Source organism: Stigmatopora argus, chromosome 21 (genome assembly GCF_051989625.1).
Source record: "Stigmatopora argus isolate UIUO_Sarg chromosome 21, RoL_Sarg_1.0, whole genome shotgun sequence".
In the NCBI taxonomy this organism is placed as follows: domain Eukaryota; kingdom Metazoa; phylum Chordata; class Actinopteri; order Syngnathiformes; family Syngnathidae; genus Stigmatopora; species Stigmatopora argus.
The window spans coordinates 9368574-9393934 of NC_135407.1; the positions used below are offsets into that span (position 1 = coordinate 9368574).

Consider the following 25361-nt stretch of genomic DNA (forward strand, 5'->3'; position numbering starts at 1 on the left):
GACAGACCCAACACTAGCCCTCAAGAAGGACCAACAGTCCATGTAAATTGATGCACTGTGCATGTGTGCTCCCAAGATCCTTGAATTCCAGATATCATGAAACACTAACCACTTCCAATAAAATACATTTTAGCATACTTTGCTAGCTAACTGCATGCTCTAGTAATACAAAACAAGTTATTAATTAACTCTGCCCATAGTGACTGAAGGCAGGTTTACTGCCAGAATTTGTGCCAGAAAGCCCGACAGTGTACAACTGATGTCCAAATTATTTCTGTGTTTGTGCATTTTCAGCACTTATTTTTAAGTATTCCACCTATGAAGAATCAAATCTGATTTACAGTGGAAGACGAATTAATGATCACTAGTTGTGGGCTGATGGATTGAGCTCTACTTTATAAAATTATATAAGGAATGGAATGTTAATGCCATATATTGTATTTTTTTTTTTTTTAATTGGGAATTATAACCTTGTTAAATAAAGTTGAATTAGGTTGGCAGGTCAAATTCATACAGGTCATTTTGCAATAAAGCTTGAGATTATGGAACAGTATTGCTTTGTTCACCCATATACTTTATTGCCAAATATTTGAGTAAGTAATTGACTGAGAAAGACCTCTGCTCTGAAAAGCGTAATCTTGGCTAATAGGAATTAAGAAATAAACACAACAACCTTAACATTCATCTGGCTATTTGCATTTATTCCACTCCATTAATTTCTTTGTCATTTGTATACATCAATTGTAAGATATAATAGCCTATCATTGTTGAAGTGAATAAATGATTTTGAATGTTGGGGAATGGTCGCTATCAGTGCAACACAAGTTCTAGGGGGTATACTGTATTTTGTGGAATTTTTAAAAAAATCTATATATTTGTTTAAAAAAAGCAAATCTTAATATGTAGTGTCTGTATCCTTTTATCTCTTTTCTAGGGTCTAGATGAGGAGGCAATAGTTGACCATGGAAAGAGCAGCTTCACTATTCAAACTAACTATGAAAAGGATGACTTGGAGAGTAAGTAATAAGCTAGGCCACATGACTGAAAACAATTTTTGGCCCATGTTTCTCATCCAAAGGTTCCTATTTGTTGTGTTTCAATTCATTATTGCATTAAAGTCCTTAATGGAAATACCTTCTTAAAATAATGCTTATAGTATTTTTCTTCCCACTTTTGCTAGCCATATGTTGTTTGTTTATAATTTGTGCCTAAAGGTGAGGTGGCCTTGCATTGATTTTTAGGGGCACCTCTTCAGAAAATAGCAAACCATCTGTGGTGGCCTTTTGGGGTAGCTGTCGGATGAAACTTCAATCATTCAATCTATTATTAATTTAAAACGTAATTTACTTTGAAATGCTCAATCCCTTTGTCATGTTTAAGACAATTTCTATTGTTCCCTCAGTTTGGCTTAATGTTACTTTGCAAATGTTTTTCTAGGCCACAGAGCAGTGTACGTAGGCGTTCATGTTCCTATCGGAAGGGAAAACAAGCGTAGACATCGTCACAGAGGACACAGACACCACAGAAAGAGAAGAGATAAAGATTCGGAGGATGGAAAGGAGGATGACAGAGAATCCCCCCCTTATGGTTTGAACCAGAAGCCCATCTGATGCACTCACTTTCTGCTAACTTCTGAAATACATTTTAGTCTGAAAGTAGTCAATTTGTTAGACTATTGTGGAGAGTTCATGAACATGAAATTAAAATTTGATTGATTAGTTTTATTAATTTCAAACTTGGTTGTATTAGCTATTGCTAAAAAAATTGCCCACCTATTTTAATTTACTTGAATAGCAACATGATAACTCAGCAGAGTCATTATTTTTTGTTTTCTTTTGTAAGAAAGAAAATATACTGTTATTACATAGGGTTAGGGTTTACGTAACATTTCCTGACATTAATTTCTAGTAGTGTGAGTAAAAAATTTAGCTTCTTAGATAACTTCATTGGGAATTAACTTCAAATGTATAAGTCATTTTGCACAAATCACTGTAAGGCTTAAGTCCGATGCATCTTTTTGAACTCCTAATTCCACATGAAGTGAGCAGGCCATTCAAGTTGGCTGGTTTGACATATAGCAGTATGTATAATTTGTTCCCAGGGTTGAAATTTTTATGTATGGACTGTTCTCTTTTTTTCACCTCTATAGTCTCTTGTGGATTATAAAATATGTGAGCAACTTTTTTCCTCAACTGTAATTTTTTTCAAACAAAAAACAACATTGTTGTAAAATAGAACTTTAACTTTACTCTTTCAGTCAAACATGACAGGAACATTTCACAGGTGTTTCTTACACATTCTTAGACTCATTCTCTTTGCCACCATCTCAACAGACACTCCATCTCAAAGGGTCCAGTTCATTCTGGGCTTGGAGGACGATGACTTGGAGCATGTTCCACATGATCTCTTCACTGAACTGGATGAGCTATCCTTCCGAGCCGGCAGTGCAACTGAATGGAGGGAAACAGCCAGGTCAGAGTGAAGAAAACTTTGTTGTCACTATGTATCACCTAAATCCTCAAAATTATTTAGTTCTCAATCTCACATTTTAAAATTAGACACCTCTGTTCAGAAGGAGAGATGTTGCAGACAAAATCAAACACCGATTATTATAAAATGGAAAATGTGCCGCTAAGACAATTCTAACAAATATAAAGTATAACAATGTTTTACTATACATAACAAATGTTTGTGCAGCAATATCAACTTGTTTTTAATTCATGTGGGCCTGTGTTTAACGTTCAAATGACAGATATTCACATTGTACCAAATATAATAAGAGCTTCTCAATCCCCTGTGGATTGCTTTAATGCAATGACTAACATGAGTATAAGCAATCCGCAGAGAAAAGCTGGTTATTATTATGTTGAACAGTTATTCATTCATTTTCTGAACCACTTAGCCTTACAAAGGTCGTGGGGGTGCAGGAGCCTATCCCAGACAACTATGGGCGGGAGACACCTTGAATCGGTGGCTAGCCAATTGCATGGCACAAGGAGATGGACAACCATTCAAGATCACACTTATAGCTAGGGGCAGTTTATAGTGTTCAACCAGCCTATCCTGCATGTTTTGGGGATGTGGGAGTAAACCGGAGTACTCAGAGAAAATGATATATAACATGCAAACTCCACACAGGGCGGTCTGGAACTGGGATTGAACCATCAATCTCAGAACGCCGCGGACACGGGCCGTCGAATCGTCGGCCGACTGGCCGGGAAGTTAAACTTCCACTGTAGTGTCTAACGTAACGTCGCCCGGGGGTCTTCTACTTGCGAGTTCCAGCATGGATTTTCACATTTTTATGAACTATTTTTTTCCGGAAACAAAACTCGATGTAGTGAAGCCGCGATATTTGAGGGATTACTGTATTTTTCTTTTTTCTTGTCTACAGGTGGCTTAAATTTGAAGAGGATGTGGAAGATGGAGGGGAAAGATGGAGCAAGCCCTATGTGGCTACATTGTCACTGCACAGTTTATTTGAACTGCGGAGCTGCATCCTCAATGGCACAGTCATGCTGGATATGAGAGCCAACAGTATATTGGAAATTGCTGGTACATGTTTTAATGGAAACAATTCAGAGTTAAATATATATTTTAAGACAATAAGTTATTTGCCTTTCCTTCATATAGACATGGTGATAGATACCATGGTGGCATCAGGCCAGCTCAAGGAGGACCTACGGGCGAAGGTCCGAGAAGCTATGCTGAAGAAGCACCATCATCAGAATGAGAGAAAGCTCAGTAACCGCATCCCTTTGGTGCGCTCCATTGCTGATATAGGCAAGAAACATTCTGACCCTTTCTTGCTTGAAAGAAACGGTGAGATTTTCTAGTGCACTCATTTTTCTTTTTCTTACATTTGATCAATTATGAAGAAAGTATTTCTAAAGATGCAATATCTTTCACTGCGTGCATAGAAGGTGGATGGTGAAAGTGAGTACCATTGAGGGATTATGTAATAGTAAAGCATTAACTCCCAAATTGCGAACGAGAAATCTGGGTGCTAGTTATTTTGTCTTTATGGCTGGCTTGGTTTGAAAGACTGGTCTTGAATCCTTTAGGAACAGGTGCATGGCTGAAGCGTTGTTGTTTTAGTTAACAGTTTTAGATTTGATTAAAATTAGGTCTCTGAATCACTGTTGGTGATGATGAAAATAATTAGCTCTAGTGGCAAAGATAAATGCTGTGAAGTGTTATCTCTGTAGGTGTTCTGGACTGGTTTGCTGTGGTTTGCCTCCAGTTAATTCCACTGATATCTTATTTTCTGGCATGCAGTATGAAGCTTTGCCTAACAATCACGTGATTGAGCTTTGAATGAGACAGGTTTGTAGGCCTTGTGGATAAGCCCTCCCTTCTTCACGGAATCATTCTCAGTGTGTTCTGCACGGGACCATTTTATTTGCTCATTCAATGCATGCATCTCTCTAATAACATTCCTGTATGTCATTGCTGCTCACACTTTCTGGCTGTCTTCAAATACCATCACTGTAAAATACTTGGACTTCACATGTTTTTCCCCTATCTGCTCCATCCCCTCTTCCTCTATCTCTTTTCCCTTCCTTCTTTCTCCTTTTTGACATTGTCTTATCTATTAGGAGAGGGCCTTTCCTCTTCGCGTCCCTCCCTCAACAAGCCAGGAGCAGCCTCCTCTGCTTCCAACCTGCCTCAGAGACAAGAGTCCCGAATTTCCATCCTACTCAACCACCTCCTACCTTCTTCCTCCAGCATGGGGCATTCATCAGGTCCCTCTCCCCACACCACCCCTCAGAATACTCCTGTGTCCTTTCGACGTTCGTCTCCAAGCCCCCCACGTACCCACGGAGCTGGCTTTGACCCTCATAGTATCCCCGAAGTGGTGGTATCTCCCCCTAAGGATGATGAGCCACCAAACTCGACTGAGGAAGGCACATTGCCACAGTTCAGCCGGCAATCATCCTGTGCATCCCAGGGATCCGAGCTGCTGCCCTTAGAAGGCAAATATCTGTGTAGCCTGCCAGTGTGAGTCACTGCTTGATCAGAAAACACTAGCACTAGCATGAAAGCTCTGCTTCCTGTTAACTTGGCGGCCACCTCACCAATTAGCCATGACAAATCTAACTTTTGGCATCCATTCCTTTCTTACATTTATTTTCATCTCTATGCAACATTCTTAGGCTACCATCCATTCATTTTCAATCATATCTTTAGAAGGCTTGTAGTGGGTGAACCGGAACCTACCCCAGCTTTGGCTATAAAGAGCTATATACTCCGGGTTGGTCACGAGTTAAAAGCAGTAGAACATTATTTAAATAGTTGTAGAACCATCTGTGATTTAACAATTATGGAAGAAAATATCTGCATTTTTGGGGGGTTTGACCACAGTCTCTGTTATCTATCCCTTAGCCAGATCCTTGCCAATATGTCATTTGTTCTTTTAAATAATTCAATGGGAATCGGCCTAAATTGTTTTCTTCTATCACATTAAAGGACATTAAAACAGTAAAGCTATTGGTGAGAATATAGGCATGTAAATGTCAAAGACCCATTCTATTGCGATACAGTGCTTCTTCTATCCCCTTTCTTATGTTTCAAATCTCTATTGTGTTGCTTGATCACGTTTGTTACATCTTTTGGTTAAGTTCCCATGGCTGAGTTCTGAAAAAGCTTCGTGATTTGGTTGCTCTTAATTTTTGTCTGCATCATGTATGAGTTGATATTTAATAGGGGTGTGTAATGCCTCATATCTGACTCAATATGGGACTTGAGCTTTGAAACAGCGCCCTTGTTTGTCCAAAAACGATTGCTACCTCATCCCACTCCTTTGTGCCATTATTTTGGCAGATTTCAAGGCAATACAATTATTTTTGAATGAATGAATAATTATCTTGTTACAAATTGATTTGTCTCTGTGGAATATATTTGTAGTATGTTCAATTGTTTTAGGTGCATTACTGACACAGTTGGCAGGGGAAATCAATTGGATAGCTGTTTAGTGTAGATACGATAGCTTGAAGCCAAATGAATGTATTGAAGTATTGTTGGCATTCCTTCCATTTAGTCATTTTTTTGTGTTAGCAGCCTAGCATGCCAATCAGATTAAATCCTGGAGCAGGTATTTTCTATATTTATCGGTAATACAAACAACTAGTTCTTTGTTTGTTTTAGAGGAATTGCATTTGGAAAATGTAATACTCAGTACTGTGCATTGTCTCGCCAATAGCTTCAAATGTAACTATATATATATATCCATATCCATATACATATACATACATACATATACATACATACATATACATACATACATATACATACATACATATACATACACATACATACACATACATACACATACATACATATACATACATATATACATATACATACATATATACATGTATACATATATACATGTATACATATATATACATGTATACATATATATACATATATTTATATATAGTGATTCTTTAACCTAATCTCTGTATGTATACATATATATACATGTATACATGTATATATATATATCCATATACATACATATATATACATGTATACATGTGTATATATATATATATATATATTTATATATATATATATATATATATATATATATATATAGTTATTCTTTAACCTAATCTCTGTGTTCGTGTGATGTATGTCAACGAATAGCTCTCTTTGGTGTCTGTAAAGTTTGTGCAATCATGCGTGTGCCAAGAGAGACTTTTAATTCCCACTTTGTCGCTTTATTATTAGATGTATGCGTGTGTAGGTCTGTACTTGTCTCCTTTCTTGACTGGCTCCATATCAAAGTGGAACATTGGGACAAGCTATCGCTTGTTGAACCTGAGAGGCTGTGTGAAAGGGTCATCTTATTATAGCTGTTAAGCTTCTATAATTGTACCCTCTTCACTAGGAGGATGTGAAGTTTTTTCTCGATGCAAATGTCTTGACTTCGGTGTGGCAGTTGCCTTACTTGAATGGGATTATCATGGTGTAATCATTAGTCTAATTGGGAAAGCTCGGCGAAAGTTGAAGTCTTTAAATAGTTTGCCGCATTACTATATATTTAGTGGATACTCGACAGTAAAATGTTTCATTTACAGTAATTTGTCTGGATGGCAATGGTTGGTGACACTGGTTTACAATTATGCAATTGAGGTTTTTTTAAACAAACATTTTCGGAATTTTGCATTTTATGTTGACTTTTTTTTCTTCAAGGGGGCCACTCATACAGTTTGTCATGTCCAAACTTACTATAGTCACAACATTGAAATAATGATTGCGGACATTACATCAACATACAATGAAATCATTTTTTGTGACACAATGCCACTTCTTCTGGTGCATTCTGACCCATTTAGTTATGTATTTTAATGTTTTGCATAGATCTGCTTTGTGATCATTCCTGAAAGGTTTGTGTGGGTGAACATTCCATGGTTTAGCCTTCTTCAATGAGGAATTTAACGGATGCAACCTAGGCTAATCCCTCTCTTACACCAAGAGGCTTTGTCGGGTATGTGAGCAATCAGGCTCCTGTTCACCGGTCACATCTACCAAGCATCTACAAGCACTGGGACAACATTGTTACTACATTTAATCATGGAAGAAAAGCACACAATGGTCATTAAATTTAATTTACAAAGTGTCGCAATAAATAGAAGGGAAATACCTATAATCAACTTATTTGGCATTTTGTGGTCTAACAGAACCGAGTTTCTTCAAATTGTTTGCGTAACTCAATGTGACTTGTGCACCTGTTGAAAGATATTTTGGTACGGTTGTTGTGATGAACCTGCTTGAGCTGTCCGTGACCGGACGTTTGGTCGACCGGACGTTTGGTCGACCGGACGTTTGGTCGACCGGACGTTTGGTCGACCGGACGTTTGGTCGACCGGACGTTTGGTCGACCGGACGTTTGGTAGATTGGGTTCACATGCAATTGATAGATTTTAACATTGGGTGAATAGGGATTTAATGAATATTATTTAACATTGAGTGAATAGGGTTCGGGTTAAACAAATGAAAGTCTCGTGACTCAAACCTCGGGACTCGCGAACCCAGCGACCAAACGTCCGGTGGACCAAACGTCCGGTGGACCAAACGTCCGGTCGACCAAACGTCTTTCGACCAAACGTCCGAGTACCGAGCTGTCTGTAGTTTTAAAGATACCTTTGACAGATTGTTTTTTTTCCTTTTTTTTTTAAAGACATTTAGAAGGATATTGTTTGAGGGCTAACCAAAGACTACTTCAGAAATGTTTGTTCTTAGCAATTGTTTGGTTTTGGTCGTTAATCTTGTTGGAGGTACCAAGTCGTATGGTGAGATCAAGCTGAATCTTTCAGATTTGTTGCAGTCAGCATTTGTTTTGTGTCTGTCCATAGAATGTAGTCCTAGAAGTGGCTTGTCAATATGCACTTTTTTTATCCGTTTTTTATGTTATTTTAGTGTCCAGTATTTTTATTTTTTTCATTTTGGGGGTATAAATTGCACGCTTCCTTAAGTGACAAATTTGCATATAATTCTGGAATTAGCTATGGATGACTGGTTTTTCTAAGGTATACTCACAATGACTTTGAGGACATTACCCCCATTCTGTGTGGACATTACATTTCACTATTCATAACTAGCCGCATGTTAACTAAAGTGCTAGCGTTTCCTGTGTCACTTCAGACATAAAGTAAGACTTATTCTTAAGTATAACATTTTTGCAATCTTTTAACCTTGAGCTATTTCCTTTTTCCTATTTCTGACATTTGAAATTTATAAATGCAAAGCATTAATTATTTTCACTGGCATGTTTTTTTATTTTTTTTATTTTTTTTGTTTTTAATATAAAGCTTTTAATGATTCCTTTTTACAGCTAGCACTTTTTCACTTTTGAGGTCCATCTGTGAAATGAAATCACTTTGGTTGAGATATTTTTTCATACATTAGTTGTTGTCATTATTAACTACAATTTCAATTTTGATTTATTTGTTAGAATTATATCAGTTGGTGGTGTACATCACATCCTTGCACAGTTGAAACCTGTAGATTTTATTAATTCTAAATCTTTTATTCTTTTTTACCCACAGGATCTAGTCACTATGCAGAAGTTTGTTTATTTTGTTAATACAAGATCCGAACAGTGCCTAATTATTTAAGAGGAGGTTATCTCTCTTTACTCCTTGTGTACCTGCATGTGTGTGGTTTAGTTTTCAGTGGTGTGCTACTAAATTGTACAGCCAATTACAAAGTGACATTCCTTTTTTCTGAAGTACTACAGAGAAATGAAAAGTAGAAAAAAATCAAGCTATGCTTTTGAAATGTACTGCTATGTCACAGATGTATCTTGCATTCTCATTCTATTATTTGTGCCCTCACTTCCTCTCCACCAGGACCACTCGTTCATCCGAACTCCGTCCCAAATTATCTGGACAGTGAAAAGGCAGCTGAGAGACGGCCTTCCAAAGTTGGGGTCAGTAGAGAAAGCAGCAGTGTCGACTTCAGCAAGGTAACCTAGCCATAGTACTGAGCACAGGCAGTCTATCATGATGGTAGCGACCATCACTACCTGTCTGAACTTCTACTGGAATTGTGGTGAAAATTCCTCCAAAAGGAGGGACATCACAATTCATCTTTCAGGCACAGTAAATCTCCATTCTGCAAATGTTTTGCTTTGCATGTTCACAATTTCTGTTCCTCCCCCACTAAATTGGAAAGCTTGCATTGCAAGCTGCCACGAATGTGCCAAACCACCCATTATGTCTTCCCAAAATAAGGTGCGTAGTTTGAGTCATAGACGGAGGCATAAACTGTCATTTCGTCTAAGATATATTTAACTGCCATTGCAGAAAATCCATCACAGGTTTGGACAATCTTTGCTCAGTACTCTGTAGGTGTCAATCCACAACCCTAGAAAGGAAAAAAGTTGGGGTTCTAAATATTTGAGTAAGCTCTCTATTTATTCATAATACTATAACTGCATATTTAATAAAATCATATATTATACTTATTTGAAATATAAAGTTTCTCCAGAAAACTTTAATGGTCCGGCAATAGAGAAGTCCACCATTGGGCTACCATTCATTAAGAAATGTTCCGTTCTGCTTATCCTCACAATGTTGGCGGGGGCACTGAGCCCACTAGGGGCAGTAGGCAGGGGACACACTGAATTAGTTGTCAGCCAATCGCAGGGCACAAGGAGATGAACAACTATACATGTTAATACCGAGGGACAATTCCGATTGTTCGAGAAGCTTACCATGCATGTTTTTGGGATGTGGGAGGAAACCGGAGAACCTGGAGAAAACCCACGCAGGCACAAGGAGAACATGCAAACTCCACACGGCAAGGTTGGAACCCACCACAGATCAGATTGAAGCCTATCAGAACTGTGATGCAGACTCTCACACCATGCCACCATGGCCCACCGTGTTTTTGAAAATGAACATGTTACAGTCTTCCCTCGCATTTTGTGGATAATGTAGACCAGACATCAGCGCGCTAATCGAATAAGGCTGACGGCGTCCGCTCGGTGCTTGGCTCATCTTCTACGGCGCCATTTTTCTTGTTAGGCGTTGAGTTAAGCGTCAGTCCTCCTTCATCCGCCATTTTTCTTCGGCGCTGAGTTTCAGTGTGAATTTTGACATTTTTTGGACCTTTTTTAATTTGAAAATACTGTGATAGATTGAAGCCGCGTATGTTGAAACTGTGAAGTGATGAAGGATGACTGTGATAAAATTACAACAATAGCAAAAAAATAATACAAAGAAAACTAATTAAGTTGATTTCACTTAACCCAAATCTTAGTGAATCTTAAAATATTCCATTGGTTGTCAATGTTAAAGTAGAATAAACTAAGTTGAATAAAAAAAAATTGCAAACATGGGTTAGACCAGATCACTCAGAAGCTGGAGGGGGCAGGTTTTCTCTTTGACCTCAACATTTTGTTTTTAACTATCGCAAATAATATACAGCGCATTAATAAATCGTATGGTTTATATGTTGTACATCCTATCTTAAACCGTAAAGTCAAATGCCAATTGGTTTTATCCTCAAAATTACCCAATATTTTACAAAGTCAACATTTTCAACAGTACTGTCCCAACTTTTTTCTTTTATTTAATTATTATTATTTGGGTTGTCTTGTAAATTCTTATCATTTGCCATCAAAAACACTTTCGCAACCTTCCACTCTCCTTAACATTGCCAAGACGTTCCACTAACTAAGAAGCCTCGTGTTTTACTTTTCTTCTGATTTGCATATATTCTTGTGTTTTTATTCAGTTGTACCTTTGTTTTTAGGTCGATATGAATTTCATGAAGAAGATTCCCCCTGGTGCTGAAGCTTCTAATGTTTTGGTGGGAGAAGTTGATTTCTTGGAGAAACCTATAATTGCATTTGTTCGATTGTCCCCTGCAGTTCTCATCACCGGCCTCACTGAGGTTCCAGTTCCCACAAGGTACTTTGTTCTTTAAAGATGTTATTATGTGTTAGAAAATGACCTCAGCAGTGAATGCCTCCTCACTATACATATCCTCAGCAAACATGATGACATTTTCATCACTGAATACTCATTTTTCGTGACCCAATGTTAACATTTCTATGCTGCACTCAAGTGGTCGTAAAACAATATTTTGAGAAAAAAATAATCTTAAAACTCTATATCTAATACAAAGGTTGTCTTAGGGTTGTCGTTGAGGTCTAGAGTCTAGGTGTCATCTGCAATAGGAAACTATCCTTTCACTCACAACAACTTAAACCTTATATTATCATAGCCCAGTCATCTTACTTCCACACTTTACCCTCACACTTTGATATTCCCCCTTTTTTTGTTCCCAGAATTGTCACCTCATATCGAAACTATAGTAGCGCTCTTCTCTTTTGACTTTTTTCCTATTTCTATGTATTTGTTTTATCTCTTGTTCATTTTTCTCAAGGGCTTTTAACGGTGCACTAAAATGTATTATTATTATTGTTGTTATCATTACCTGGTAAAAAATGAAAGGCTTATGTAAAAATTGGTAGGGTTTTTTAATGTTCATGTGTGTTTTGTCTAAGGTTTCTATTCCTGCTTTTGGGTCCTCATGGAAAGGGTCCTCAGTACCATGAGATTGGCAGATCCATGGCCACTCTAATGACAGATGAGGTACTATAAATAAAGCTTTCACTCAATGCCTTTATAGTTTTAATTTGTTGTTTTTATGCTAATTTAATTCTGTCGTGGTGGGTGGATAAATGCATTTTAATTAGCTTCACTCCCTTTATACACACCAATGAGCATCTCTGTGTTTAGAACTATCCATCTATTTCCATCGTCTAGATTTTCCACGACGTGGCTTACAAAGCCAAAGACCGAGCAGATCTCCTCTCTGGAATTGATGAGTTTCTTGATCAGGTGACAGTGCTCCCTCCTGGAGAGTGGGATCCTACTATCCGTATTGAACCACCTAAAAACGTCCCATCTCAGGTTTGTTTCGCTTTTGGTTTGCTGAATAAAATACTAAAGCTCTGATTTTGTAAATGTTTGTTCCTGCAAAAAATATGCACACACCTGATTATGAATTTGTGCATGCTGTTGGGCAATATAGTTGCAATTCATTTTTTCATTTGCCTCCATGACTATTTATTATCAGATATTTCTACTGAAACTACTATTCAGATCAAGATGCAAATGGTTATTTTTAACACATACAGTTCATTGTTATTCATCAAACACGAGATGTAGCGGTGGCAGATTTTAGGCCTTTACATACTGCTTTGAAAGGGAGTTGTAAACGGATACCACTGTGCCGTTTTTGTAACAAGGAGTAGGCATGGATCAGTGCCTTCACTGTTTTCTATGGTATACTTAATGCCCTGGAAATGTAAGCATCCTTCTCACTGATACCTTTGAGCAATGTGATCTCTAAAACCCGTGACTTACTGAGTTTTGACTATAAAAATATCAGCACTCTAAATGGTGAATAGGTAAATTGAGGGTATCGTATTTGACAAGAGTAATTTTGATTGGTTAACTCTGAACACATTGCACAGCCTCTTATAAATGGTATACTCATGCAATCAGATTACCATTGGTTCCAATTTGTCTTTTCATAATTTGGATTTTTTGTTAGTAGGAGCATTTTTTTTACATTGAATTAGCATAATACGTTCTATGATCTTTAATACTACCCACTAAACCTTAAAAATATAAATATATCCGTGGCAGGCCGTGCATTTAACACCTAGGCCTTCAGTACTGCCCTGGTCAGAATCAATCCAACCCTCAATTTTATGGCTATAAAACTTAATGCAGCTTCAGGTTCAACACATACAAAAACATCAATAATGACCTCATAACTTTGCACACACATTTTAGTAAAATTATTTTACACACCCAAAATCCTTTTTATTCTCACACAAAATCCACCCTCTTTTCTTTCCTCAAGATTTCAACTACTCTGTCCTACAGATTAGGTGTGCGTTTCAGTCATTCCCCAAAATTAAAGTTCCTGCTTGCCCAAACAAATGACACAATTTATCAGTCTTATATTTCCCTATTTTTCTTCACCTTTTGGTCATGGAGCTCCATTACCCTGCACACTTGCTCACTCAGCTGTTGATCCATTCTGGTTTCCCAAAGAGTTTTGGATAGCACCGTTGCTTGTAAGTGTATGGCATTGCTTTGGTGTTGCATTGCTGCTTCGGTTAGCCAAGTTACATTCAAGGATGTAGGAGGAAAACAGAATATCTGGGGAAAACCCACGCAAGCCCAGGGAGAACATGCAAACTCCACACAATGAGGACCCACCTGGCATCAAAACCTTGACCGCAGAACTGTGAGGTCATTGTGGATGTCGGTCAGTTTTTGATCTTTTCTGAGCTTTGGGACGCTCTTCGTCAAAATTAGTGCAGCCTTTTCAATCTTGCCTTCTTACTTGAAATGAGAAAAGTTGCTGTTGTGTCCAGACTGCACAGATTGCGGTTAAAGTGGTACTTGCGGTACCGGCTCAGTACTATTTTATAACCACTGTTATTGTATGGTAATTGACTTTGTATGGCCCAGTGGTTGTGACTATGCATCTTAATTTGCAGCTAAAGAGGAAGGGGCCATCCCATCCTAATGGCACTGCATCCCAAGCGGGAGAACTGGAGAAAAAAAATGACCAACATGTGGGACCAGAGCTACAGAGAACTGGAAGGTAAATAGAGCTTTTTTGTGAGAATACAAAAATCAACATAATTTCAATATCTATGTTTTTTTTTTCTTCCATGTCGACTTTCTCCAGCAGTTTTAACTTTTTTTTTTTTTTTTTTAAATGTACCTATTTTAACCTGTTGTCTTTTAAAGAAACAAAAGCAACAAATGATTTACCCACTGACTGGGACTTTAATAGCTAATACCTTGTCTTAAAATGCAGTTACTTATCATTTCACTGTGTAGTGCAAATACAACACAAGGAATGTGCCACTGATAATACTAATGCAACCTGAGTGGGTTCTGGATTGGTTCACAATGATTACAGACCACTGAAATTGGTTATCTGTAGCTCCATTTGTATTGTCTTTGAACCTCATTAGGTTTGCATGCAGGCTTGTGCCTATGACAAAAAAGCAGTCATCCGGCAAACCATTCACACCTCAACCAAATCGAAGTCATCATTTGATCTACCATTTGCGTTTTTAATAATGTGGCAATAATCCACATTATAGAAGTCCAATGCAAGTACTGGAAAAACAACTGTAAATAAAAGATTCTGTATTTCAGTCACTTTTTTTGCTGACCGTAGTTTACGATTTGTCAAAGGTGTTTTTTTTTGGTCGCAATTTTTGTTTTATCTTCGTTTGATCTATTTTTTTTTAAATATTGTAACAGTTGTAAATTTTGTATAAATAGCTTTTATAAAATAATAGAGGACATGAAACATTGAGTCAGTCAGTGGGCCAGTAACCTTTACCACTGACATTTATGTGTCACTGTGACTGATTATCTAATGCCAGAGCAAGGCATACAGAAGCAGTGTATTTAATGTACACACCCTGCGCACTGATATATTTATACTTTAGCTCTCCTTTTCACCATTTCTATAAAAGGCTCACGGCAAGAGTGAGCCATTGAGGGCTAGCATGTAAATACTGAAAAAAAAGAAACAATTCTATTTAATAAGAAATTGCTATACAGATTTGAAATTCAAACAAGGCAATTAGCATTTTTGTGTGGAAATAAAAACATCTAAACCTTTCTTCCACAACTGATGTTATCCTTAAAACAAACTCCTACTTTAATCAAATGTTAATTTGTTAATTATCTTTAATCTCCTTTCTCAGGATATTTGGTGGTCTCATACTGGACGTCAAGCGCAAGGCCCCATTTTACTGGAGTGACATCAGAGACTCCTTTAATCTCCAATGTCTAGCCTCCATTCTCTTTCTCTATTGTGCCTGTATGTCTCCTGTCATTACATTTGGAGGTCTGCTTGGGGAGGCGACCAAAGGCAACATAGTGAGTTTCATATATTGTTCCTCAAATTACTGTATTGACATTTATTTTCACGATGGTATTGGATTTACCGTATTTTCACGACTATACGGTGCATCGTATTTTTAGCCACAGTGTCAGTAACGAGTGCTATTTCTGTAATGTACACACACAAAAGACGCACCGTTTTATAGACGCAGCCAGGCATGGCAAAACATACACCAGCTTAAACATACACTACGCCCACACGCTAAAAACACGTTTTTAAAAAGGCAACGGAAGCAAAACTGAGTTCGGTTGTACTTTATTTAGCCATTTTACAATGTACTCACGTCATCATCACCCACAAATCCATCAAAGTCCTCATTTTCTCTGTCCGAATTGAACAAATGTCCAAATGAGTCATCGAAAACGCTGAGTTTTATACGTTCGTCCAGACGCCCACAATCCATTCGCAAATAGTAGCTAGCTAGTATCTAGCGTAACTATTCCAGCGCTGCCTTCCACGCTTCGTAAAGCTGTGTTGATGTCGATGTCCAGGCCACAATCCATTGGGTGTATTGACAAAAGAACTATATATCCCAGCAGTCACAGCACAGTACTTTTTCTACGGGGAAAATAGTAGAGTCGGGGGCTGCTTGCCGTAGTTGTGAGAGCTGTAGAGGATGGTGTACCCTATCGACTGATTTATTTTATTTTATCGTGATAACAATTTTAGTATTAGTCCATATATAAAGCGCACTTGATTATAAGGCGCCCTGTCTATTTTGGAGAAAATTTAAGACTTTTATGTGCACCTTATAGTCGTGAAAATATGGTATATTATAATTTTAATTTTGCCAGATCTTAACACACCTAGTCATTATAATGCTCAGTGATGTTTAATGAGATATTCATAGGCTCTATTCACCTCATTAGTTTAGATTATGTCAGGCTTTTGTTCCATTCATGCTGCTGAAGGAACTGAGCATGAACTTGCTTTTACAACAAGATTTTTACTTCTCAGATAGTTTTTTATGCGTCTCTGTGAATGTCAGGTGGGGAGTTTCTGATTTGCATTGGTTTGTGATTATTCAGTTCAGTTGCTTGGTGTATGGCGGCCTTAAGTCAACTGTGTCATGTGAAAGCCCAGCAGCATGGGAACATTTGGACAGCTTGTCTAGACACTGATACTGTCAATGAAATCGACACTTTGTTTTGGCAGGGTTCTTTTCTTTCAACCTAACCTTGCAACCTTCATTGATTGCCACATTTTCATTCCAAACTCCTTTCTTTTATCTATACAGAGTGCCATCGAGTCTCTTTTTGGGGCATCTTTGACTGGAGTAGCATATTCCCTATTTGCTGGCCAACCCCTTACTATTCTTGGTAGCACAGGACCTGTTTTAGTGTTTGAGAAGATTCTTTTCAAGTTCTGCACGTAAGTTAAAATCTTTTCCTAGTGACAATTCAAATCTATCGATATGATGGACTGAATAATTAACCTTTTTTTAAATAAAAATTTTGCTCCCACTCCAGTGATTATGGGCTGTCCTACCTATCGCTGCGAACAAGCATTGGTCTATGGACGGCCTTCCTGTGTATTTTGCTAGTTGCTACAGATGCTAGCTCCCTGGTCTGCTACATCACCCGCTTCACTGAAGAAGCTTTTGCTGCACTCATCTGCATCATCTTTATCTATGAGGCTCTTGAGAAGCTCTTCCACCTCGGTGAACATTATCCTATTAACAGCCACAACATGTTAGATAACCTTACATCATATTCGTAAGTATTGTTTTCCTTTTTCTGGTATTAGTGACTTTTTGACGTGGTTAAAACATGTTTGGTTTAAGGCTAAAGATCCAGATCATAAATCAATTATACACGGTGTGCAATATTCATAGAGTATGATGTGGTAGTACGGAAAAATAGAGAAAATGTATAGTGAAAACGCCCAACGACTCTGGTAGATGTCCAATCCTTTTTGATTGGAAGGGGTGTTTCCTGATTGGTCTCATTAAGAATGATAAAGCCTTTGCACCTTAACTTGAGTTCATTAATTGTCAGACTCAAATTCACATTTTGTTGTTGTCAGTTTTCGATTCACCCTCAATTTTCTGGCAAATCAACATGTCAGGCATTGTAAGGCATTTTATTTGATCCATTTACTTATATTTCAAAAGCATTTAGTTGGTTAACAAAATTATGTTGGTGTTGTTTATCGGAGCATTTCTCACAAATAAGTTCACAACCAAATGGTTACTATGGAAGCATATTTCATTCAGTAGAAAAATAAAATTAAAATAAAGACAGTTTTTCTAAATTTATTTTTGGCTTTTTTAAAACAGTTTTTTTTTCAATTTTGTTAATAAATTATTTAGTTTTAATAAATAATTAAAAAAAACAACCCCAAAATTAAAGGAATTTGATTGACCTACCTATGTGGAGTTTGCATGTTCTCCTCGTGCCTGCGTGGGTTTTCTGGTACACGGTCGATTGGTCGCCGGTCTTTTGGTCGCCCGGAGGGTAAGTGATAATTACCATTTAAATCGTTGTTCAAATTCCCTAAATACAAACTGCAAATTACTATTTAGTCATACTTAATGCCCTAGTAATTATTAGGCTAAAGAAAAGCTCCAAATTTCCCGGACTTTTATTGTTTTTTGTTGGAGAACTTGTTAAGACCCTGACTGACGTAGCTTCTTAAAGGGACAATGCATGTACATACAAACTGTTATACATTCACACGTCGGCCCAGTGAAACTGCTCATGGCCATTGTTGGCTTTTATTGATGCGTAGACCGTGTTGTTTTACCTTGTTTTGTCGCCGGTCTTTTGGTCACCGGTCTTTTGGTCGCCCGTTGTCGCAGTCGGGGCAACCAAAAGACCGCGACCAAAAGACCGCGACCAAAAGACCGCGACCAAAAGACCGCGACCAAAAGACCGCGACCGAAAGACCGCGACCGAAAGACCGCGACCAAAAGACCGCGACCAAAAGACCGCGACCAAAAGACGACGACCAAAAGACCGGCGACCAATCGACCGCACACAGGGTTTTTTACGGCTATTTCGTTTTTTCCCCCATATCCCTAAAACATGCTTGGTAGGCTGGTTGAACTCTGTAAATTTGCCCCGAGCTATGAGTGTGTGTGTGGGTGAATGATTGTTCGTCTCATTGTGCCCTGCGATTGGCTGTGATCCAATTCAGGGCGTCCCACTTCTACTGAGCATAGTTTTCTGGGATAGACTTCTGCACCCCCGTGACCCTTGTGAGCATAAGTGGTACCAAAAAAGCATGAATGAATTTCTCCTGCCCCCAGGTGTCAGTGCTTTAAGCCTTCTAATGCCTCAGCCGAGTTGCTCCAGAAGTGGAACCAGACAGGATACAGTCCAGACTCCATACCCTGGAGTAACCTCAATGTTTCGGTGAGGCTGCCACACACAGTGCCCCCCATGTTTCACCAATTGAATTAGTGGTCGTATTCAAATATATACATAAAATATTTAACATTGCTAAAATTACTACACACTTTGTTTTCTCTAGATGTGTAAAATGCTCCAAGGGGAGTTTATTGGCGCAGCTTGCAGCAACCATGGGCCCTACATTCCAGATGTTCTCTTCTGGTCCATCATCCTCTTCTTTACCACCTTTTTCTTGTCATCCTTCCTCAAGCAGTTTAAAACTGAGCGATACTTCCCCACCAAGGTTGGTCATACAGTAGTTGCATTGAACCATTTTATAGCCTACTGTAAAGCAGTATTGATATTGCACATGGGATTTTAACATTATCTCTATTGCTCTCAGTTCCTTTTCCTGTTATTTCCTATATTAACAGTTTTCTTGACTAAAAGTGCAAATGTTTCATGCTGCCACCCACTTGCTGTTTCCTCTTTTGTATAAAAGTGTCTTATTTATTTATTTTTAAACACCAAATACTACTTGGTGTACTTGCGGCATAGTAAGAAAGATTCCATCACTTGCCAGAGCTAAACAATAACCTAAATTTGCAATTTAGATTGAAAGAGGGTTTATTTAATTTCCAAATGACAAACAATGACTGTTATTTGTGTTTTTGTGCCAGGTGCGATCCACAATAAGTGATTTTGCTGTCTTTATAACTATTATGATAATGGTGTTGGTGGACTACTTAATGGGGATCCCATCGCCAAAGCTAAACGTCCCTGATCGATTTGAGGTAGGCAGCTTTTTCTGTCTATTATATCCAGTGATTCTCAAAATAAAAATACTCACTAAGCAATGAGGCAAAGGAAGGAATCATTACACAGCCTAAATTCAGCCCACCTTTGTTTCTTTCTCCTGCACAGCCTACTTCAAAGAACAGAGGATGGCTAATGGACCCATTAGGAGAGAACCCCTGGTGGACACTGTTGGTGGCAGCCCTTCCTGCCTTGCTGTGCACAATCCTTATCTTTATGGATCAACAGATCACCGCTGTCATTATCAACCGCAAGGAGCACAAGCTCAAGGTCAGTCCCAAAATTGTCATAGCAGTCATGCTAGATCTGTGGTAACTCACAGAAAAATAATGAAAGCAAATTTGCTGCTCAATCAAGTGGAACCTTAAAGTAAAAAAACATTACCTGTGTTATATTTGTACTAAATGGTTTATTGAGTAAGTGTCATTGGTTTTAAGAACCACATTTACCAGTTATTTGAATGTAAATTCACTTTACATACGTACAGATTGAGCACAAAGTCCTTGCTGTAGGATTACTGCAGTATACACGTTCTAAGCTCATTAAAGTATTTGGAAACAGCGTTTAAATAGATTACTATAATCCTATAAACAAACACCAAAACAAAAGATGTATGGCAAATAAGGAAAGGTGAAGTAAAAGTATTTGATTTATAGTTGAAGCCTTAAAAAAGCCTTCTTACATCATCAAATCACTCAAATTGAGGAACACCCACGATCTTCCTGCTTTTCAAATGGCCTTAATAGTCATTCAATCGATGCCCCATCCTTTCCAGTTCAAATTGGTTGGACATGTAAATGCTCCTGAGGCATGGTCATTCAATGCCACCCATCGTAATTAAAATGAATTGATATCTGGCAGTTTGAGTTAAAATTTAAAAACAAAAACTGCTATGTTGGGTCAAATTCAACGTGGCGGGACCTTATTATACACAAGAAGGGAATATTTCACAATAAGCACCCTTTAAACCTGCAGATAATCTGCATGTCCACAATCATTTTCTAACTTCCACTGTGTGATTAAAGTGTTCCCCTGATGGTCAGCTGAAGAAAAATAAATGGTTCCTGAATCAATATATTACAGTTTGATATTATATGGTGCAGTACGCTCATTTGCCTGTGCCCCTGCGTAATAGACGCATGATTTTTTTGGCAAGGAATCATATGTTCAAAACAATGTGCGTCCATCGGACGCAACATCTTTTTAAATCAAAATATTTCTTATCGGCCATTTATTCTTTTATTTGGAAAACTTCATCAATTGCGAACATTTTGACACGAGTCGTTGTTTTGAAATAAAATGGCCTCTAATAAAATGCTGTTGCTGGCAGGACCTTACTCTCTCCCAGAGGTGGTGGCCATGGATATAGTCGGCCTTTCGCCCAGGTCAGGTGGGTTAGGCTCCAGCACCCCGCGACCCTAACAAGAATATGTGGTGTTGAAAATTAATGTGTATTTATAGAGAATTAACTAGATAGATACATCCATTTTTTTTCTTCATCTGAGGACCAAGGGTTTGATTTATGGGCTATATCAATATCTATAACTTGACAACTTTTCTCTTTGTCCAATCAACAGAAAGGCTGTGGCTATCACCTGGACTTGTTCATTGTGTCAATAATGCTTGGTGTGTGCTCTATAATGGGCCTGCCATGGTTTGTGGCTGCAACTGTGCTCTCCATTTCGCACGTTAACAGCCTCAAGGTGGAATCTGGCTGCTCCGCTCCTGGAGAACAGCCCAAGTTTCTAGGTATCAGAGAACAGCGGGTTACTGGGTTCATGATCTTTGTCCTTATGGGCTGTTCTGTTTTCATGACATCTGCACTCAAGGTGAGACAACACAAACTAATGGTTCCCTTTATCCAATGCTAGATAACTTCTATACTCTTTACAGTTTATTCCTATGCCAGTGCTGTATGGAGTCTTCCTCTACATGGGCGTCTCCTCTCTCAAAGGCATCCAAGTGAGTCATTTATAATTTTCTAAAACGCTCATAATGAGAATACAGTGGTACCTCGACATACGATCGTAATCCGTTCCGAGACTGAGATCGTATGTCAAGCTTTTCGTAACTCGAGTGAACGTTTCCCTTTGAAATGAATTGAAAACAAATTAATTCGTTCCAATCCTCTGAAAAAAACACCAAAAACAGGATATTGGATTGGATTTTTTTATTTATTTATTCTCATTCGCCATATATTGACAAAGTAATAAATAATGAGCGGTTTAATAGTAATAAAATGTGTTTAATAGATGTAAAATTAGACGCATTTTGCGGAGGGGAGAGACAACGACACACACGGAGGCGGAGGGGGGGGCTGTTCGGGGGGACTTTATCCAAGGCACTCGTAAACGAACAAACAAATTTAAAGTAACTTGGATAAATATATACAGACACACTCAAACATATGTTTAATGTAACTTTACACAAAACAGAATTTTAGTTTTGTCTTAATCTTTTGTTACCTTCGTTTTCCGGGTTAGCGGTTTGCCACGCCTCCACCCTCACGTTCGCTATCGATGGACTGTTGGCTGTTGTATTGCCTTCATTACTTCATTACCCATATACTTCATTACCCAGAAAGCCCTCTTTTTGCCCGCGCATGCGCGTTGTGCGTTTCCTGGTCGAAACTGGTCTAATTAAATCGTTCAGTCCTCGTAGATATAGTAGTTATACACAAAAGAGATGCGGCAAAAAAAGACTGTGCTACAATGATAAACAGCCTCTCATGTCATGGCCACCTGGCTTTGTCGCATCTCAAAATTTTAATCGTATCGCTAGCGAATTATTCGATCGAAATTTTCATCGTACCACGAGGTACCACTGTACTGAAAAATTTGCCTCGATAACAAATGTTCCCAATTCCCAATTTGCGCCACAGTTCTTTGACAGAATTAAGCTGTTTGGCATGCCTGCGAAGCACCAGCCGGATCTCATTTACTTGCGCTACGTGCCACTATGGAAAGTCCATATCTTCACCCTGGTACAGCTTACTTGTCTGATACTGCTCTGGGTCATCAAGGCTTCTGCTGCAGCAGTGGTCTTCCCCATGATGGTAACAAAGCCACAAACAAAAATTATCACAATTATTATAATTATTGTGTTTCCTTACAAAAGTGTTAATTCTTTACAGGTTCTAGCACTGGTGTTTGTCCGAAAGCTTCTTGACTTCTTTTTCACAAATAGAGAGTTAAGTTGGCTAGATGATTTAATGCCAGAAAGCAAGAAGAAAAAGGAAGATGACAAGAAGAAAAAAGCACGTGCAAAGCTGGTATTCCCATTTTGTTCACATTTGCCTTCATGTTGTTTTGTACCGTATTTTTCAAACTATAAGTCACTACTGAGTAGAAGTCGCACTAGCCCCAAAATGAACAATGCATAGTTGTTGGAATTTTTACTTGATATAATCCAAAACAAAGAGCGGACATGCCATCTTGAAAAGCATTTAAAATAAAAAATAACCATAAAAATAAGAATATAGGCAACAGTCTGAATATATAAAAAATAAAAAAGTTTAAAACAAAGTAATTTTTATCATAAATTCTTCTTAGGTGTTATTATAAATTACAAGCAATTCTATTGGTATGCCATGGCGTCTCCTGTGAGGATTAGCCAAAAAAACACCCACCACCAATGTTCAAATGGTCAACACAGGCCTAAAACAGCATTTTGCTGTTCAGTGTAAAAATGATATGTTAAATGAAATATTATCTGAATACTTTTACACATAAATCACAACAATTTTAATTCAAGTATATATCAATTGCAAAGTAATTATTGAGGTTTTTGGGGGAACTCAAAACATTTTTCTGCATATTTGCATACATGCATGGAACGATGTGAACATTAAAAGCCTGCTCTGAGCACTACATTTGTGCCAGGAAACCATCTTAGCATCTTATCTTTTAACAAAAGCCAAAGTCCTGAGAGATGAGCTATTCTACCCCCAAATCCAATAACGAGATATTCAAACTCAAAACTGATATGATTTTCACTACCTCATATTCCAGATTAGGGGTGTGCAATATGACAATATTAGATTAAGGTCTTCAGCAAGTTGATGACCTCATAAAGCCAAGAGATCCGTCAAATCGCATTAATGGGCTTGGGATGTGTTGTTTGTGAGACATATCAAACAGTTTTAATGAGCGCATCTGGATTGTTGCTCTTGGCCAATACCTCTGGGTTCTTGCCAGTCCTTAAAAAGCGTTAGCATTGTCTTAAATTGTCTTCGATTTACTGGTAAAGTCCTTGTGGACAAGCAATAGCTGAGGAAAAGACTCACACTAATAGATTGTAATAGTATATAGTCACTAATGAAGCAGATGAAAGATGTTTTTGGCCATTATATGGAAATGTACAAGTGATGAAACAAGTGCTGGCTCACTCAGCCCCTTGATATGTTTTTGTTTCAGGAAGCGGAATCTCGATTTCAGGATGAAGTGGATTTGGAACTACAGGTCAGCTATGAGGCCTCCAACCTGCTCAACATTCCAGAAAAGACCGTTTCAGGGGGGTGAGTCGCACTCTCCATTAAAATAAAAAAAACTTCTTCTTTTTGTATATTACACTGCTATTATTTCTAATAAATAGATTTTTTATATAACGTAAACAGCTGAAAATACGTCCCCCAATAGTTTCAGGGCTTAACAGAGGTAGGGACACTGTTGGTGTATGCCCATCTCGAACAGATCATACAGAATAGGAGTAGGACAGACCACAGCCACCCACAGGAAGAAGAGGTAGCAAGACTGTCTAGAAACCATTTGATGCATTTTACTGCATCCTAACCATTCACAATGTTACTTAAGAGACAGCGCATGGGCTTAACTATCACAGGACACAAACTTTAATAAATCATTTTTTTCCATTCCTTTTTTTCCCCATGTTCTGATAATCTCAACTAACAGTGTGTGCATATTCAACTAACATTAATACAATGTACATACAGTCATGGAAATTTGCCCTGGCTTTTGTAGTGCTGTGCATTTGTGTTACTCTTTGCCTTACGCATCTGCATGTTGATGTTAGAATTGTCCTGCAGTTCTGTTGATTGAATGTCTACTTGCCTTGTCTTTTCTGTGTTCATGTTTGTGTTTTTGCATTTTGGCATGTAGTTCTAAGTCTGACCCCTTGGTTGTAAATATCTCTGATGAAATGGCCAAAAGTGCAGCGTGGAGAGCAGTGAACTCGAGTGGCAACTCACATGACCAACCTGTGAACCATAGTGAAAGGTACATAGCTATGCAAAAACCCATAGTTTTGAAATAGGTCCCACTTCCAAACATCTTTCAACTGTAATCACCTTTCTGGTTCTGGTTTATTTCTATATGGGCGAAGAATTACATGCTTTTTACAGTGGAACCTCTCTCGCACAGTGGCCACAGGGCAAAGGACTGAACGGACTTGTTCAGATTGCAAAACCTTCCTATGGTAAATCATTATTCAGTTCCAATTCAAATTGTTTGTATAAATAACCCGTGATCAACACAGCACTTAATGTTATCTAACGATTGTAACCTTTAAACAAATGGCTATAGAATACTAATAAATTCAAACAATAGCCTCAGCTGTATAATATAGAATAAGGATGTCATATTTATTAGTTTATTGAGTGCGGATAAATCTGGCAATGTGGAAGTGCTAGTTGTAATTACATTTTGAGGTAATTAGAATATTTGTACAACATAATAGTTTGCTCAGCAGCATTACAAATGCCGGCAGAAGAAGGCAAGCTCA

The 25361-nt window shown here is 38.1% G+C and overlaps 1 protein-coding gene across 9 annotated transcripts in view; it reads left to right on the forward strand.

Annotated features, from left to right (window-relative positions):
• The window catches only part of LOC144067544 (sodium bicarbonate cotransporter 3-like), a 55021-nt gene that overhangs the window by 7794 nt on the left and 21866 nt on the right, over positions 1–25361 (forward strand). For 4 of the 9 annotated variants that reach the window (XR_013297968.1, XR_013297969.1, XM_077591374.1 and 1 more), the window contains exons 2-25: positions 935–1016; positions 1438–1587; positions 2334–2472; positions 3395–3555; positions 3634–3822; positions 4599–4976; positions 9360–9475; positions 11269–11426; positions 12026–12113; positions 12288–12434; positions 14042–14148; positions 15275–15449; positions 16712–16845; positions 16944–17189; positions 18725–18830; positions 18949–19110; positions 19487–19600; positions 19731–19892; positions 21200–21451; positions 21516–21584; positions 22504–22677; positions 22756–22893; positions 24038–24138; positions 24740–24856. Coding sequence is in view for 7 of the 9 variants with exons in the window: in XM_077591374.1 (XP_077447500.1) it covers positions 935–1016; positions 1438–1587; positions 2334–2472; positions 3395–3555; positions 3634–3822; positions 4599–4976; positions 9360–9475; positions 11269–11426; positions 12026–12113; positions 12288–12434; positions 14042–14148; positions 15275–15449; positions 16712–16845; positions 16944–17189; positions 18725–18830; positions 18949–19110; positions 19487–19600; positions 19731–19892; positions 21200–21451; positions 21516–21584; positions 22504–22677; positions 22756–22893; positions 24038–24138; positions 24740–24856 (3665 nt within the window). In the remaining 2 variants the exon portion in view is untranslated. Of the gene's footprint in view, positions 1–934; positions 1017–1437; positions 1588–2333; positions 2473–3394; positions 3556–3633; positions 3823–4598; positions 4977–9359; positions 9476–11268; positions 11427–12025; positions 12114–12287; positions 12435–14041; positions 14149–15274; positions 15450–16711; positions 16846–16943; positions 17190–18724; positions 18831–18948; positions 19111–19486; positions 19601–19730; positions 19893–20952; positions 21013–21199; positions 21452–21515; positions 21585–22503; positions 22678–22755; positions 22894–24037; positions 24139–24739; positions 24857–25361 lie in introns of those variants that run through there. The other 5 variants (XM_077591376.1, XM_077591377.1, XM_077591378.1 and 2 more) reach the window with 5 other exon arrangements.